The 19,894-nt window shown below is 30.3% G+C and overlaps 1 protein-coding gene across 1 annotated transcript in view; it reads left to right on the forward strand.

Moving 5' to 3' along the window:
- The first annotated feature begins 3,070 nt into the window (after positions 1–3,070).
- LOC129981581 (techylectin-5A-like) overlaps positions 3,071–19,894 on the forward strand; it is a 31,943-nt gene continuing 15,119 nt past the window's right edge. The window contains exons 1-4 of the mRNA XM_056092481.1: positions 3,071–3,117; positions 5,619–5,794; positions 16,675–16,716; positions 19,036–19,223. Of these exons, the coding sequence (XP_055948456.1) occupies positions 5,620–5,794; positions 16,675–16,716; positions 19,036–19,223 (405 nt within the window). The 5' untranslated portion in view covers positions 3,071–3,117; position 5,619. The remainder of the gene's footprint in view (positions 3,118–5,618; positions 5,795–16,674; positions 16,717–19,035; positions 19,224–19,894) is intronic.

Here is a 19,894-nt window from a genome sequence, read left to right on the forward strand (position 1 = left end):
GATGGTTGAAATTTGGTATGCATTTTTATCATCTAAAGGTAAATATTAAAGTTTGACCAAATCCTTCAACGTGTTGACTATCTTTTGCTCTGTACATTTCCAAACATGTAAACTCAAGAAAAGCAGCGACTTAGATTTATGAAATTTAATATATGATCTTATTGCATAGATAATAGCTCTGTACAGTTTAATCAGCCAAAAGAGAGGTGTGCAGAAGATATATTTGATTTTCCTCACTATTTTACGAAGCACAAAGCGTGCATTGCTGAGTCAGTACGCACACAAGTTGGAAAGTGAGAGGAGAAGACCTTCTACTTTTGCATCAGCTTTCCTTTTTTCCCAGTATTTCATTCCAAATTCAAAAAAAGGGGGAAAAACACCTTACAAGAGGCATACTTGATTCTGCTCAACATCCATTATATCCAAGTAGAGATTGGAATGTCTTTTTTTTAGTAGAAGTAGACAAGAAAGACAAATAATGCAAAATTAGATAGTGGAAGGATCTCCATGAGTTTCCGTAATTTTCAAATATGCAATTTCATTTGGAGAGTTAATAATAAATAGCATACACTCTTTGTATAAAATTATATTATCTAAGCATTTCAAAATAATTTTTGTGTGAATTTACGATACATTTACAAATAACTGCATGATTAGTTAATTAGAGTATTTTTATACTGTTGGTATAATCATAAATATATTTCAAACTTAAAGAGAATTTCATTTGAAATGAATTGCAGTCCTTTCAAGCTTTTTGAAGTTGCTAACCTGCTTTTAACTGACAGTTGCGATGAAATTTTGCATTATTGATATGATAAATCTTTAAAAATTTTGAGCTAATTGTTTTCAATTTGTTATCTTTTCATTGCAATACACTATTTTCATAAAAATCGTAATTCTTTCGCAAATAGTGATGGTATTATTTTATTTCACACAAAATAAAATTTCCAAAATTTGTGATGTTCCAACATTTAATTGTAAATGTTTGTCTACTATCGAGTGTTATTTAAAAGTTGTGGACAGATATTTGATGATTACTTGACACAGTTTCTAACACATAAACATACTTGATTAATATATATTATATCAATACTTCCAAAAAATTCCGGTATAGTATTTTGATTCAAATAATTTCAAAATGTTAAATGAATTATGCCATTTCTCGCCAGATAAGCGAAGGATGGAACATCAGAGATTGGGCAGAACGACTTTCAGTTCAGTTTATATAAATACAAAACTCGTTGTTAAAGGCAATCAAAAGGTCTCGATGCGAAAAGAAATTGAATTTCAAACAGCGTTCTGGTGTCAAATTTGGTTTTGCTCGGAAAATCTTTTGCCGAGTGTTCCCGAATTATTAAGTCAGTTTATATTGAAATAACAATAAGTCGAAACTGAAGTTTGAGTGGCATTGATAATTCAGAAAAAACAGATAGAGAGGTCAAGACTATCATCAATAGCCTAATTGCCATTATCAAAGAAACAGTGTAAAATGTTCATCTAATAGTCTTCTGCTGAGATTGTAGAACTTAAATTAAACATCTTCATAGTTCTGTAAGATGTAAGGACCAACTCTCACACAACAATGGGTTTTTAAGTCCATATTGGTGTAAAATTAATTGTCTAAATATTCCTTTTTGGTACTTCTACAACTAGTTTATTCTCCTGGTTTTGCATCATTGATTTTTCCTTATTCATGAGATAACCACGCTAGCTAATCCGTCTTACCTTTTTAAAGACATTCGGACTAATTATGACTGATTGGACCACCACGAGAGCATTGGTGGGAGCTGAGGTTGAGTCTTAGGGACTATCACCGTTCACGGTGTAACCCTTTCCGTGAGAAGCACCTTCCGTCATCGATAGGAGATAACCGATCTCACAATTTCTGTACCCTCTTGGGTGGCAAGAACCAACCATCATATTAGAAGCTTCCCATATCCTCGTGTCTGAGATACCCCCGGTGGGGTTTTATTTATTGGATAAAAGATTTGTTTAAGGGGCAGCGATTTTCGGGTTTCAAAAAAAGTGCAATGATGAAGACACTTGAAAATAAAAAAAATAGGCATGCAGTTCATATTTATCTCTTGATATAAAAAACGGCAAAAATGTTTTATACAATATGAAGAAAGTATAAAAAAAATGCTTCCCTGTGTATTTAGTTTTTTCCTAATTAAATAAATTCTAAAATTTTTGAATGTAGTTTTATATCTTATCCGTTAACTTTTATTTTTAAAAACCTAGATCTCAATTGTCCGTTATAGAAGAATAGAAAGAAAGGACAAGTTAGATAACAAATCCGTCGGAAAAGCATGAAATCTTTAAATTCTCACCTTCCTACTTCATGCATATCATTCACAATACGTATTATGTTATAGCGAAACACGCTCTCATTCATATTTTAGTGCTTTATAGTGTAATAAGGTCACTGTAATGTCCTAAATTCAAAGCTTTGTAATGTATCGTGCAAAGCAGTGCTTTATAAATGCAGGTATGAATTATACTGTAAGTTTTAAGAATTTATTAATAAAATAAAGTCCAAGAATTAAAATATTGCACACATTTTTAGATAAATTATATGTTAATATCAGGAAAAACAAAACAAAACATGAATGTTGTACATGATTGAGAACGTGAAGATAATATTTAATACAAAATATTCGTTTAATTCTCACAAAAATTATTTCTCACTTTATATCGGAGAATTATTGTTTGAATTAGGTTGGATAATTATAAACCGGATTATTGAGAGCTTTCTTACATTTTGTTTTCGGAGTTGAGAAATACTTCGTGTGGGTACAGGAAATCGAATCTAACTTTTACGATTTTTCCAGAGAATAGATATATTTTTCTTCCGGTCTCTCCAAACAAATATTCTTCGTGGGAATTGGAATATTTTTTCTTGGAAACTTTGATTCGAAAGTAAATACAGCTTCTGTTAAGTGAGAAAGGGGCAAACCGCACCATTAACCCAATTAAGAAGTTTCGTGAAGCAAAAAAGTTCAGCTGTGTGGACATTCGGAGGCGAAAAAAAGGCATACAAATATGATGTCCGATCCATTGAAGAGATTCATTTCGCGTTCCTCATTCGATTTCGTCAAGTTTTGAGACAAAAACAAGGTAAGGATCCTTTTTCTGTTCCGAAAAGAAACGACTTTTGTGTTTTGAGTCAACTATTTTGTAAAATTAATAGTAAATAATAAAAATAATAAATAAGTAAATATATAAGAAAATTCAATCAAAAATCGGGATCCCAAAGCAAAAATCATAAAGGCATGAAGTATCAAAATAAATACTCTTAAGACTCTAAATAAGTTTAAATTCTAATAAAATTTATATGACATATTCTATTTTTAATGAATATCCGAGTATTTCTTTTCTTCTAATATTCATTGAAGCTTCATTTTCATAACACGCCATTTTTAATTCCTCACAATTTTACAGTTATTGCTCCAACTGTTAAATTTTTGAGAAGAATATATCTTTATTTCTTAGTCTATATTATATTGCATAATTCATTAACATGATTTAGTTTTTTTAATTCAAATTTTGAATATTGAATGATAATTCTAAAAGTCCTAGCAACGCATGATTTATATGCGATAATGTATAAAATTATAGACAAAAAAATCATCAAACTGAACCATCGAATGAATCACAAGAAGATAAATATCTTCTGACGAATATTAAATTTGACTCGCTAGAACTATTGCGTCGACTTCGGCGCGCTTTGTAATTAGTTTCGTAGCATAGAGAAAAGAATTGAGTGTGCATTTGGATCTTTTCTCTTTAAAGGATTTGATTCAAAATTTGATTAGCATCTGCAATTCTAATAATAAAATTATAACTAAATTTCATTCACCTAACTCTTTGCTTTACATGCACGTAGTTAGATAGATAAAAATCTTCTCAAAGAGAAGGACAAAATCTCATGTGAATGATTCTGAGAATCTCATGAATGAATGACCAGGACTTTTCAGATTCGTGTGAATGAATCTGAGAATCTCATGACTGGACAAAATCTCATGTGGATGATTCTCAGAATCTCATAAAGGAATGACCAGGACTTCCCAGATTCGTTCACACGAATCTGGAAATCTCATGAATGGACAAAATCTCATGTGAATGATTCTGAGAATCTCATGACGGAATGACCAGGTCTTCCCAGATTCGTGTGAACGAATCTGGAAATCTCATGAATGGACAAAATCTCATGTGAATGATTCTGAGAATCTCATAAAGGAATGACCAGGACTTCCCAGATTCGTGTGAACGAATCTGGAAATCTCATGAATGGACAAAATCTCATGTGAATGATTCTGAGAATCTCATGACGGAATGACCAGGACTTCCCAGATTCGTGTGAATGAATCTGGAAATCTCATGAATGGACAAAATCTGATGTGGATGATTCTGAGAATCTCATGAAAGAATGACCAGGATTTCCCAGCTTCGTGTGAATGAATCTGGGAATCTCATGAAGGAATGTGATAGAAGTCTTCAGTTTCGGTATAAAGAACACGCACCAAATATCATGCTCGCAATTCTGCAGGTTTTTGAATTAACATGTCCTCAAATAAATAGACATAATACGAAAAATGATTTTTTCTTACTCAAGAAGGTTTAAAACTTGAATATTCTTCAAAACATTGAGACGGAATATTTTGCCGATTACATTATTAAAACTTGTATACGAGAAGTCAATACCGATATTATATTTGCATTTTATGTTTCTGTATATTAAAATCTCAGATTAATTCGCAACGTTAAAAATACGATTGGTAGAAAGCTGCAATTGAATTTCATTTATGTATATTTTAAAATAAAAGTAGTTTACAAACTATCCCACAGTTATTCACCTGACAATCTATTAGATACACCGCTGAATTCGACTTTATCCAAAATATAACTTGATTCTGATGAATTTGTGCTGCGAACTTAAAAATGCCGTGATCTCTCTAGTTTGATGTAAGCAAAAATAGAATAGATGTTTAATAAGTTAGATTTATATTTTTCAGTTGCACAGATGTTTACATATAACAAATAAAAAAGTCACTCCTGTGAACTAGGTATCAAAGGAAGGTAAATCTGTCCTTCGGTCCGAAATAAAATAAAAAGAAAAGTTCTCTTTCTTCTTTCTCACCATTCCTCTTCTAACTTTATAAGAGTTAAAGTATGAGAATGAACGAGAATGCAAATGAATGAATTTTATTAGATATTTTCAATGAGGTGTTACAATCATAAATTAAAAAACAGTCAAAGTTAATGACTGAAAATCACTTTTAGATCCCTGCTATAAATTTAACTTTTAGTACAAAAATTGTTTATTATAATGAGATAGTAATTCATCTAGTTTTAATTAACTTTAAGCCTTCAATCCAGGGGAAATGGGAATTTCCATCCGAACTTTTACAACATCTTTGAAAATGTTCCGAAATCATGTTATGAAAATAATAGCAATAAGTAATATCCCATTAAGGAATCAATCCCAAACAATAAAACTGTAAAGCATAAAGTAGTAACTGATTAGATTTTAAATATTCACAGTATATGAATATAGCAACCACGTTATTGTTGCAAAATAAGGCAGTATATTGTAAAATCATGCATTTTTTTGGCAGCATGCAGTATACGTGGTTTCCAGGCTTGACCCTCTGCATGACAATGCTGAGCAACACTACAATGGAACCCAGTAGGAGGGCGGACTCTGCCCCCATGACGGTGAAGAACGGGATACCTTACACTCGGTACCTGCAAGCTGCCATGATTTTAATCAAAGCTGCTATGTCCAATGTTGGTATGAAATTTTCTTTGCTTTAAAGAGATAGTGAATATTGTGTAGCACATGTTTTTCACCATTTCTCACTATGAAAGAGAAAAATTCTGTATTTCATGAAAGTGTTTTGAAATACTAGCACAGCAGAACTCCAGTTAACTAAAAGAATTGGGACCAGATTTTAACCAAGTATTAGGAGAATTGAATATTAACAAGTAGTTTATTTCTTAGGGAAAACAACTACAATTCTATAATATAACTGTCCAGCGAAATTTGTAATGCTTATTATAATTATTAGATCGAGCTTATTAGAAAGGATTCCTAATCAGGGCGTCTTATTCCTAATCAGATATGGTTTTTTTTCCTACTGTGTAAATTGACTGATTTATCGACACACTAATAAACATTATTAAAAAATAATTATGGTATCCATAATTTCCCATCTTTTTAAAATTCTTTTAATGCTGGAGTGTAGCCAAGGTTAATGTGCTGTAATCTGAATTTTTTATATTTGTACTGTTTCATTCGAGTTTATTGCTATTATCTTCTTTCGGTATTATGTTTACTTTCTTTTAGTGGATCCTTACTTGTTTGAAATTTATTTAAATGATTCATTTTGATTTGAATGTTCGTGAACATTATAAGTAATGAGGATTTCAGCACAAGGGGAAAAAAATCTGTTGTTATTATATGTTTACATCTAAAATGTACTGAAAATAATATAATTTATAAGTATTTCTTAAGCACTCTCCGGATGTACATGAGATTTTCTACTACTTTTTACATTACTTAATATGTAACAAGCATATTTGAGATATTGTTAAGAGGATAAGAGTCCGCCTACACTGGTACATCTTTTTGCTTGCTAATAATTAATTAATTTAATTTAATGAATACAAATACAATACTCTTCACATTTCTTGTACCCTTATATTAGAATATCCCTGGTTGAATAAACTAAAAACAATTAACCTTTTATAACTTTTTTATTCCCAATATGTTTTTTCTGTTTTTCTATTTGAGTGTTATCAAGATTTAAATTCCTAATACATATTTCACAACAATACTTTCATTATTTGCTTGTTTGGCGTTCATTTCATAAGAGGCATCCGAAACTAGAGATTTTTCTGTAGAGTGCATTTCTTTAAATAAATGAATAAATAAAATATTACAAATAAATCAATTTAAAATCACCGGATATGTCACACATGCACATTAACACATTTGCACTACTGAAAAGAGAGGTGAAGAATTGCAATCTGAAATTTTTAAAGAACTATGGAAATCTGTAGATAAGGTGCACGGGAAAGTATCTATATTCATTTTATAATCAGCCGAATTGGTCTCCCCGAAACGTTCTCGTATACTCTCCAATAAAGATCTTAATTACCACCCCCCATAAAATAGGGGACCTTGGGTAAGGCAGTGAATGTCTGGCATGACTTTGGTGAACAGTAGTTACGAGATATAAACTTTTGATGTGAATCTAACACTTTTATTGAATCTATCTTATATATTTTGTGCATCTTTTTTTCAGAACAATTGAAATCGAAATATGACACGGAATTGCAGTTGTAATTTCAAGATCATATGCCGAATTTCAGTAATTTAAGTCATTATGTTTATGAGTCTTTTATGCGAAAGTACAAACCGACAAAAGGTCAACCTCTTGACGGATTTAGTTCAAAATTTGATGCAAATATACGCTTTTTTTTAGATGTTAAATATGTCTATCAAATTTATCCATTTAATTTTGTACGTTTTATAGTTATGTGTTAAATAATATTCAAACAACCTTGCGGATAAATTTCTTCTGAATTTCGTTCAAAATATGATTGAAATCTTCAAATTTGATCTAAAGTACATATGCCAAATTTTATCCATCTAGCTAAATGCGTTTTAGAGATATCATGTTTACTGAAAGACAGGCATAAAGCCGAAAATACGTTTTCTTAACCCAGTGAAGTTTGAAACGTGGAAATTCGTTCAAGTCTCAATTTTGAATTTTTTTTACTATTGTTCTATAATTCTTAAACGAGAAAAATTATAATTATTTTAGAAATTAAAATACAAAATAACAGTTAAGAACAATTAGAAGATTTCTTCTGTAGGAATTTTGTGTTATATCACATTCGTACAAAAAAGACGCGAACTGTACAAATGATTACAACTGATTATTGATTAAAACATATATAAATATTTGTATATTCAAATTTCGGTTACAAATTTAAAATGACTGAATTCAAAGTATTTTCATTATATACAAATGCGATTTCTATTAATTATTTTAATTAAATTATATGATAATTATAATATGGAATTATTTTTAATAAATGTAAAGTTAACGATTTAAAAGTTAGCGATATAAATTAAATCAATTACAAATATTATAGAAGTTATTAAACAGATTGGGGAAAACATTCAAGTGCATATTTCATTAAAATGTAAATTTACTTCCGAATAATTATGGGATGATTTAAGTAGAAATTAATCAACCCTTTGCATTCGAGAGGTGACTCATGGCCACCATTCAAGACGGTGCATCATTTTAACGTTTTACTTATTTATTTATTTTTTAATTTTGATTTTTAAAAAATATCTAAAGAATAGTAAGAAAATGTAGATTAATCTTTTGGTAAAATTCGATTTAAAACTATTATCATGTAAAAAGGTTTTGAAGCTCGAAATATCGTAGGCAATAAATATTGAAACTCGAAATCACGTAGGCAATGAATAAAGCATAAATGGTCATTTTCATCATCATCTTTTAATTGCATATATTTTTTTACCTGCTTTTACCAGTATTGCATTATTATTATTACGTATAATTCTTTGACAGCAGATGCGTTTTTAAAAGGTTGACGTAGAACTATGACATCATAGCTGTTATTTCATCTCAAAATTGGTCGAACTCCGAAAATGAAAGTTTAAAAAAATTATCATTATATATAGAGAGAGGGGGGGGATAGAGGCCTATAGAGAACCGGTTGTTTCGAACCGGTTTAAACTGGTTAAAGACTTAAATTAATTAAAACGAATAATGACTTAAAAAGTAATAATGTTCTCACATGATAACTTGAAATTTGCGATCGTAGATTTCATTTAAATTTTAATATATATATTTTTTTCATATCAATAAGAAATTCCTTGTATTAGCTGAATAATTTTGCATCGAATTACTTTTCAAACTGCAAAGGATAAAATTGTTTATTTTTCTTTTAACACATAAACTAGCACTCTAGAAAACAAAATTAAATAAAAATTGAACTTCTATATGAAAGTAGCAGCATAAAATTTTGAGCTTGATTAATCTATATTTATCTTTAATTTTTTTCTCTTTATTATAGAAACTGTAACGTTTTCACAAAATTTCAAATAATATAGTTGTAATTCGCAAAAATTTAAATCCAGTAATAGAACTAATGAAAAGTATTTTTGAAAAATACACTTAGAAACGGAATTGCATTGAAAAATGGATATAACTGTGTAAAAGTGGTTTTTTGTTCTATTATACATTTTGGAGTATAATAAAAGATTTTAAAGCTGTATTTGATTTTAAATTAAAAATCTAACTACAATTTTGAAAAATCTTTCTTAATCATTTCGCTGCTACTCAAATACAAATTTTACAGTTCTAATTCAACAGTGTGCTCTATAAAGCATTTTGAAAGATTTTTTTAGACTATACATGTCATATCACGTAATTTGTAGATAGAATCTAACCTATAAGCATTAAAAAGCTAAAAAAAGTTCTTAGTAATGTTAATATATTTTGTTTTGCAAGATTTAAAGAAATATATGTGTAACATATCCTTCATTAAGTACAGATGTTAAAACAGATGTGAGTAAATACAATTCGTAGACTATTTAACGTTATAATTAAGACATTATCGATGAAGCATTAGAATTGTAGTATAGGTAGCAACAAAATCATACTAATAAAAACAAAGTTACAGATACAAATCAAATTCCACTGTCATCTAATGTCTTTATTTAAATAAAAATTTGACAAATTTACAATCTCACATAGAGAAACAATATTAACGAAATTACAACCTAGAAGTATCGGATAATTTTCAAATTGTAAAAGATTATAGATTATATTTTGATAAACACTCTATAAACTCCCAAAATTATTATGATTATTCAGCACTTTCAAGATAATACGATATAATATACAATGAAATGACAAGCTGTGATCTCTTTTTGTTTAAAACTCATTTATATACTCCATTCGAACTATCAAATTTCCCAAGAAATCAATTATTGGAGAACTATTTAATTTGGAGGGGAAAAACAATTCTAACAAATGCTACCTCATAGCTTATAATGTAATTTCATTATAGCGATATTGCAAATTCTTAAGCTGTATTTTATTTAATAGTGTATTTTTTTAAAAATTGGAACACATAGCCAGGGATTTTTACAAATATTGAGCCTGAAAATATTATGCGTCGTCATTAGTTAATAATATGTTAATATCTAAATATGTCAGAATGAAATTTTTGTGAACAATTGACTAAAAGAAACTTTAATAACAATTTGCACTTTTACCATTCCTTAAAAAAACAATCTTTAGAAAAATGTTTACTTACATTTTTCTCTTACAAAAATAGGGACTACATTCAAGAAGAAAGTATTAATATCTGAAAATGTTCATTGATGAATTTGGTAAAAAGAAGGAAAGGAGGGAGGGCGTTGTTCTTATTACGCTACATGATTTTTATATTGGATGAAATATCTGGAAATGTTAGAATTTTTGAAAATAAATAATAGTAATATTGTTCAAAATTTAAAATTAAAGAATCGAGTTACAAGTGGTAAAACAAGAGATAAAAATGAGCTAAAAGATCATAGATAATTAAAATCAAATATCATTCAATACCGTAGTTTCTTTCAAATGTAAAAATATGTTAAAAAATCGATTCTTTAAAATATCTAAAAATGCAGAAATAGACTTGTAAAATGAGATTAAAAACTTGTATTAAAATCTGAGAAACTACAAAACCTAATATTCTCTAAATAACTGGAGGGTATTTAATATCCATTATTAAGTATGAAATTTGATAAAATCATATTTAAGTTGTACCAAATAAATCCTCTCAATGGGAATCTGTTATTAAATCGGATTCCAAATATCGGTTTCAATGATATGATTCATTCCGAATTTTATTCTGATAGAGGTTGAAAATCCGAGATGATACAAATGTAAATGCAAAATAGGAACTTTAGAGAATGTGCGATCAAATAAATTTCCACTAAAATTATCTTGAGGTCCAAAAAATTGTCCACCTTTGAGGACACGAAATCCCCCCAAAAAAGTCTTAATTTGCCATGGAAAATCACTAATGAATAACTGGAGCTGTGCAGTTCTGTTGATCACATGAAATCTTGTGTTTGGAAAGTCTGTTGACCAAACTCTTCCATCTATCATTCACGAAAGAGGTCACTCTCTCGAAGGTCTCTTTTAAAAATCTCGTTTTAGTTTCGTTATATCTCTCCTCTGTGATGTTGTCAAAAGTTTGGGCACCTGAAGCAACGAGATTTTCCAGAAGGGGAGCGAAGAACTCTGTGGTGTTCTTTTCCTGAAGCTTTCGAACACTTCTGTCTCCTGTGGCGGTCGTGGACACTGAGGGCATATACATGCCAGTAGTAAACTGATCGGACAAGATGGGGAGTACAGCAGCTATGAGAACAGAAATAGGAATGATGGCTGATAAAATTAGACTCATGGGATCTGCTGACCACTTGGAGAGGAGACTTGTTGATTTGTCCGATTCATCAGATCTGTCTTCTTCTTCTTCTTCAAGGTCTTTCATCATTTCCAACATCTCCATTGGCCATTCGGATTGTCTATTAACGCCATCTTTTCTTTTCGCGAGAGTTTTTTCCTTGGCAACAGTTAATTTTCCTTTCTGGAGAAGGTTCATCAAATAGGGCAATCTTTTCCAGTCGTTGCTTTTGGCATCTTCAAAATTGGCGACAGATAGCAGGAATTCTTCTCCGGGTGATAAGTTTCTTATGCTTCTTTTCTGGACACTTTTTTGGAGTATTCCCTGTTCTTCAGATGTTATGCTTTCTTCCATATTATGTAATGCTTCTGTTTGGATATCGGTACCATTTGCTGTATTTTGGTTGATATTATCTTGCTTTAGTAATCCATTTTCTATTATTTCAGTACTTTGATAAATGGCATCACTTGATATGTTTCCAGATTCATTTAATTCTATTCTTTGCTTCAGGACATCACCCAAGAGTACTTCAGTTTCAAAGCCTGCCTCATTTTTCAACATAGTTTTGTTGAATTCCATTCCTGTCTTATTGGACACAGAATTTTCATTTGCTTCGTCTAAAGATAATCCAACTTCAACTGCAGTAGTATTTTGGTTTAACAGCAGATCTAAGTTTGTTTCATTTTCTGAAACGCTTGCATCTTCTACGAAATTGTCTTTCAAAGTCGTCTCAGTTTGGGTTGCTTCAAAATTTCGAGTCTCAACTTTGTTTGAGGTTGATGGCATAAACTTTGGTGTGGTTCGCACAGAGCTTCTGACATTTCGAAGTCTTAGGGAAACCCCAGTTGGTCTACCTTTGACAGAAAACAAATCCAGCGCACAGCAAGAAACTGCAAGCAACAGACACAAGAAATATCGAAGCATCGTTGTTCTGGAGAAATCCACTTAGTTTAGATGGGAAGAGGTGTTTGAGACGAATGTGAGAAGCTTGCTTGTGTTCGAAATTTTATCTCCCTCTCCACATCCGCGTTGAATGAACCATTGAAATTTTAGGGTGTTAATGAAATTCTGTGTTCGCTAACCCAAAGCAGGTTCGGCTCTAAGTTTTGAAACTGATTTCACGGGTGAGGTGTTTCATTCAGGAACGAATAGAGAACTGGAAAAATATTTCAATTCATTGATACCGGCTGAATCCAAAATCATGTTTACAAATTTCGTTTGGTTGTTTGAAAATAACTTTATATATCTATTTTCAGCTAGGAAAAGATTGAAAATTCTTTTTAAAAACAGATTTAATTAAATTTGATTAAAAATTCTGCGGAATATTGAAGTACATCGATCGAATTAGTTTGTATATCTTCCAAACAATTACTTATTAGTTCACTGAATATAGACTTCGACAATTGCTGATCTAATAAATAAAGCAATATTATTTTAAGAAATGCTCTCAGTAAAGTTATTACACAAATGCAGATATTTTATTATATAAACTATTTCTAAAATAAAGAGGAAATCGCGATAGTTTGTTCGTAGTTTTGGCAACAGTATCGAATCTCGCAAATTCGAGATACCGAAAGACATTTTGCTTATTTTTATTTATTTATTTAAAGTAAGCACAATACAGAGAAGACTCCATTTAAAAAGTGTGTGAACTAAACACACACGAGAAGCGCAAGTCACAAAACAAATTAAAACACACTTAAAAAATAATAGCAGAGAATATAGAATTACGAAGTTTAAAACCACATATAAATAAAATGCAAAAAAAAGGTAAAACACGTACGAGCCCAGTAACAACATAGAAGCAAGAACACACATAAACATCTCAGTGGGTATAAAATGTTTTCTTATTTTTAATATAAGAAGTCAGAACTCCTCCAGCTGGTGTGATGGAGGAGTTTAGAGGTGAGGGTGCTACCTCCGGAGCTTTCAATATTATTTTTCTGATTAAATTGTGATAATACTTGTTTATGCAAGTATTTAACAACATGCTTGTTTTCTAAGATTAAAAATTTATTAATTAAGATTCGATTTGTAATTAATATTTTTTAATTTTCCGAATGAATTTTTACTACCTTGTTTTATTTCCTACTTTTTTTTTGTAGAAGCTTTAATCAAAATTCAAGGAGATATTAAATACAATAACAATTCTACAAGATATAGTAGATTATTTTGCTCATTATTTATTAAAATGTTTCAATCCATTCATTAGACCTTATTAGAGGATGGGGCACATTTTACTCATAGGGAATTTTTTTGTACGGGGTCCGTATAAAAAGTTAAATTTTATATTTTTTAAAGCTTAATACCCTGAAAGTTTGAATCGATTTCAGAAAATTTTGCACCTCTTTTTACGCATCTTTGTAATTTACAGTATATGTCTGTGATCAATATTTAAGGAATAAAAGCCGAGGTCAAGGTTTTTGAGACACCCTGTCTAATTAAATATCAAAGGGCGAAGCCATTTAAAAATTTCATCCTTTTCTAATATTATCAGATTTGACTCTGTAAAACAGGTTCATGTACACCATCGATATTTAAATCTCAATTTAAATTTTACACTGCTCTATTAAGGGGTCGATGAATATTATTGACAAAATATTTAATTGAAAGTAAACATATCCATTATTCCCAATGAACAAGTTATTCTCAAAAGTAGGCTGTTACGACACAGTTCTAGGCGAAATTTCGAAATCAGCAACCCTTTCCTATTGTTTTGGCAATAAACATAATTATTTAAACAGAATTTACTTCTGTAAAATACAAAACAGTTGCTCCTACCGTTTATTTAAGGAAAAAGAGTTTTGTTAAAATTTTATTTATTTTCATAGTTGTTATTCTCTAGGTCAAGATAGAAAAATATTTGAAACGAAAAAGCCAACGAAATTTTTTAAAATTTGTTTTAAAGTTATTCAAAAGCCATAAATATATTTTCTCAAATCCTAAAATTTTAAATCATAACTTTGACAAGTTATTATATTTCTGATATCTTCATTTCAATGATAAAAAAAATGCATAAAAACTTGTTCTAATTGATTTTCGTCGCTATGATAAGCTAGCTATTTCTTATTTTTTGTGAAAATTTTACACCACTGATTTGCAATTAATTGTTTTTAATTTGAATTTGAAAGTACACATCAGTTATTGAACTCATAAAAGTTCATTGCATGAAATATATGAATAGAAACAATCATTCATATAAAGGATTAGATATGAAGACACTGCTGATACAAAATAAAAATCGGCATTTTGTCTTAAAAGCGTTATAACGTATTTCTCTTGAAAAAAAAGTGCGTTACAGTCGTATATATTAAAATGCAATGCTAAGAACTGGTTCTCAATGTCTTGACGTTTTGATAGATATATAAAAATAAAATTTCATCTTGTGAATAATCTCGTCTAAAATGTTTTCTGAATAAGCCTATATTAATGCATTTTTCACTCGGAACTTTGCCTTGAACTTCTTCAACCCGACCATTGGATAAAACAAATTTTGAATCATTTATTGGTTTCTACATAGGATAATGGATGCAGATATATAGTAAAATGTCTTAAAATTGCATCGCATCATTATTTCGTTTTTTTTTTTTTTTTTTTCAAACTATAGTTTCTTTTTAAGATACCGAAAACTTAAAGAGAAAGCTGTTCGCTTATTCTTTGCATCATCATCATCAACATATTCCATGTATTTTTATATCAGCCCTTCTACTTTTATATTTAAATAAGTGTGCTTTTTGCCGGCGTCCTGGCATAGGGGTAGCGCGTCTTCCCCGTGATCTGGGCGTCCCGGGTTCGAGTCCCGGTTTGGGCATGGCTGTTCTTCTGTTGTTCTATCTGTGAGATGTGTGAATGTGCCCTTCTGTAAAAAGGGGTTGTGCAAGCGAATGAGTGATGCGTGAGTGGCAAAGTCGTACTCTTGGCCCTGGTTGGCGCTGCTATAAAAAATAAGAGACGTTCCCCCTCAGGCTTAAATCGCTGTTTTCGTAACAGTGGGCTTATCAGTGGCAAGTGCCATAAGAAACAAACAAACAAACAGTGTGCTTTTTAAAATCTACCTTTTGATTTTTATCTTGTTCTTAGTAGTAATATTGTCAAACAGGGTTCTGGCGCTAATAAACAACACAAATCCTATGATATTGCACTTCCTCAACAACAGGATTAAGTCACAATTTAGTTTTTATATGCGAGGTTATTTGATTAGAATTGTATAATGTGATTTACTACACACACACACACATTTTCAGGTATTATCATGCAATTGTTCCTCAATTAAGAAACAGTGAAGTGCAATTGAAGTAACAAATAAAATAAAATAATAATAACAACAACAACAAATCTGAAAAACGCACTCGGAGGTGGATGCTTGAGAACGCATTATTCAATTTTAGGATGCACCCTTTTTTTAAATTACGGAAAGTTTATAACTTAAGTCGCAAATATCTCAGCTAAATTTACAGATAGCTCCAAGAAGCTGTTTATTTTTTTATTTATATTTTTAAATTAATTTTCTAATATTCTAATTCGTCTTCTTGGTCGATCTCCTTTATGTATACGTATATGTATATATAAAGAGAGAGAAGTGATTAGCTATTTAGAATAATAATTAGTGCCATGAAGTCAAGTTTTAGAGGATTAATAAAATGGCGATTTTTCATTGCAGATATTTTTTATTTTCATATTATTAGTTTGTTAAAAATCATATCGGTTTTGCCTTATTTGTCGAATAAATGAGGAATTATCCATAAAAGCAATTTAATAAGAAAGCTTTCTTCTATTTCTTTTCAACAACAGATAGGACAATTTTTCTATTAAAATATCATATCGTGGATTATTGACCTTTTCGATTTAGAAGCTTTGACTCATATATTACGAATTCTCTTAACCTCCTTGCATAACCCGCGACACAACATAACCCGATTTTCATTTTTCTCTTTTTCCTTTCAACTTGTGTGCGCGACATTTAACGCCCGAAAGAATTGCAACAATATTTTTTGCATTCCTGAAAAGAGGTGATGAGCAAAATCCGATTGCATTTTAGAGGTCAAAAGAGAACAAGTTATTTTATGTTTCACTTGGAATGCGTATGCTCTGTGAAGAGGGCTTTCATAACCGCAAATAAAACTTTGAATAATTTTTTGGACATTAATTGAAAGTCATTGACATTCGCAGGTACTGAAGAAGATCTTGACCGAATAGATGAAGATGATACTGGTAAGTATCACTATCTTATAATTTTTCGGAAGTACTATTTTTTTTAAAGGAAAATGTGAAACCTTATTCATATCGGATATATAAAGCAATTTTATTCCCAATTAAGAAAGAAAGATACTATTCGCAATTCAGATTTATCATTTGCCATGCAAATGATTTATTGGAAAGAAAAAAAAGTAAAAACACAGCATAAAAATAAGTAAAAATAGACGACATAAATAGGTAATAACTTTATAATATGGTCCAGCACTTATTACCTATAAATATTTTTGTTTGTAAAACATGAAAAAATAACCTCCTTTTTACATTTGTATTTGAAAAAAAAAAGTAAAGAAAAAAAAAGATAGAATTCTCCAGTAGCTAAAATAAGAATATTTCTGGTTGAAATTGCCGTTTATAATTCAATATAAACTTGCAAAAATAGCTTTTACTTAGCTTTGATTAATTGGTTTTTTTAAGAATTTTCAAGCTTCTTAGATGTCAAAATTAAATCTACTTCTTTATTTAAAAAAATTTTTTTAACAGAATCAAATTTGTCAGGTTTTCTTTTTTTCCATTTTAAAGTTATTTTCGAAATGTTTTAACATAATACATTATTTTTTTCTAAATCAAAAATGGCAATTCTTCTACATTCTTAGCAATTTGTGTTAATTTTATAATTTAAGCTACTGAAGATCTAAGCAATGCAGACGCAGATATGGAAGAACAGCAAATTACTATTTTTCAATCAAAGATTTCGATTAAGATTATAAATATTACGACAACAAAAAATACTAAACATATAAAAACATTTTTCTCTGTATTTCACATAAGTATTCTGTATTAATTTCTGTATTGCACATAAGCATCCGCGCAACCACGAATGAATAGCTTCCAGGAACCATAAAATGAGTTCTGCTCCATCTGAAAAAAAAAAGAGCTCCGTTGATGAACTTAATTTAGCGTACTCATACAACCGCAGATTCTAATACTAGAAATGGGAACGGAACTCTTAAAAAGTGTAACAACATGTACCATCAGGGTCTTCAGAAACGAATACTGGTATTACATATTGTATGTACGCAAAATAATAAACAATATACAGTTATTTTATTATAATAATAAAAGATAATAAAATAAAAAAAGTACAAAGGGAGCATTATATCCATTTCAGTATGTTACCTCTGTGATCTTTCGACAGATATCAATTAATTTCCCTCCATGTCTTATGAAAAATTTCCGGGGTTATAGTTACAGCTGTCCCTATTCGACATTTTGGATGACTGATAACAATAATTTCTTCGCTGCATATAACGTTCTGAAAGCGTTTTCACAGGGAGTCCAGAGGGAAAAGATTGACTGTCTTATTTGTTTTTGTGTGTATGAGAAACATTAAATAAATAGGAATCTCAAACTCATGGATTGGACTTCCAATCTTAGTCCTTTGGACTTCCAGGAATATTGTGTGCAATGAAGAAATTAACTGATAAACATCATCAAAAGTAGCTGAACATACAAACGGATAGCAGTACTTTATCTTTGGTACAAAATCACAACCAAAAGATCTTAAACCCGGAGAACAAGGAGGACACCAAATAAAATCCCAGCCACCGAAAGCAAATGTAATAGTTACATATTGTTATTTAACCATTCCAGCTATTCTTTCTATGCGAATCATCAACAACATTGATATGGCAATTCTTTTAAGATTGCTATATTCTTTGTCTTCTACGTTGTCAGAAGAATTTAAACACAACATTGGTGGATATAAACATAAAACATAAACGGCCATTCCGACCCTGATAAATCTGATTAACCGGACCGCCGTGTAACTACGGTTGAGACCAAAGAATCGTCACCGGCCACGACACAACCCTTTCCATGGGAAGCATGTCCCGTCATTGGTAGGAAGTAGTCAATCTCCACCATTTCTGTATTCATCCAAGTGAGAGAATCAACCACTGTACCGAAAGATTCTCATTTTCATTTTTGAGCTTCCCCCTCCCAGTGGTAATAGAAAAAAAGTTCAAACTACTGTCAGTGAATTCAGTTATAATTGCAATCAAATTGTAATTATCAGATGTAATTGCAAACTATAATAAATTATAATTGCTTGGTTGCTATTATAAATTTAAAATCCTTGTTAATAATTATGTGGGTAACCGCATTAAATTCTATTCATTCTCATTTGAATGGAAAAGATTTATTTTGATTCTAGAAAAGAATTTGTGTGTAGGATGAATAGGAAACTATTCTATTGTAATTTTGATTGCATTATTTGATTTAAATGATTTTGATCACTTGATTCAATGAAACGATAAATTATTTACGTTTCGTTAGATTACGATGAAGAAGAGCAGCGGAGGTTTCAATGTCCGGATCGTCCAATGGATTGTGAGGAGCTTCTGGGCTGCGGATTCAACACGTCTGGTATATACCGAATCTATCCAAAGAGTCGGCTGAACACGTGGGGGGAGGCCGGATTCGACGTCTACTGTGACATGGACACTGATGGTGGCGGATGGACGGTAATTCATTGAGTAGTTTGGACAGTCTTTGTTATCTGCAGATGGAAAATATTAATAATATAATAATAATTTAAATATATATAAATTCATACTATTAAAATCAATTTTTAAAAATATTATAATTTTTGTCAAATGAATATACGTTTAGTGGATCTTTTTACTTTTGGTCAGATATTAGATGGTATAATCAAATTATTTTTTTACTAATATTTAAGCATTTACGATTATTATTACATTTATATATGTATATACAAATGGATAAGCTGTTACATAAAAAATAAAGATATTCCAGTATAGGGGATATAAAACTCAACAACAATCAACATACTAGAAACTAATAATTACAATGAAACGATTAAAAAAAAAGTACCGTATTTTTCTAAGCACAACTACTTATTGAGTAATCGCATTGCCATGCCATTACTCTGTTCACCGTTATGTCCGTAGGTTCGGAACTTTGAATTCAAAAATTCCATGATACTTCCCTAAAATTGACAAAAGATAAAAAAAAAAACAATATTATTCCTAAAATAATACCATTAAATTATATTACATTTTTATAACCAATCCTTTAAATTTAAAAAAGGAGAAAAGTGGACAGCTGCTCATGAATGTTGGTTTTCCTCCCATGAGTGTCAATTTTCTGAATTTGATTTGCAGCGATATTCATA

The sequence above is a fragment of the Argiope bruennichi genome, chromosome 8, assembly GCF_947563725.1.
Source record: "Argiope bruennichi chromosome 8, qqArgBrue1.1, whole genome shotgun sequence".
Lineage (NCBI taxonomy): Eukaryota > Metazoa > Arthropoda > Arachnida > Araneae > Araneidae > Argiope > Argiope bruennichi.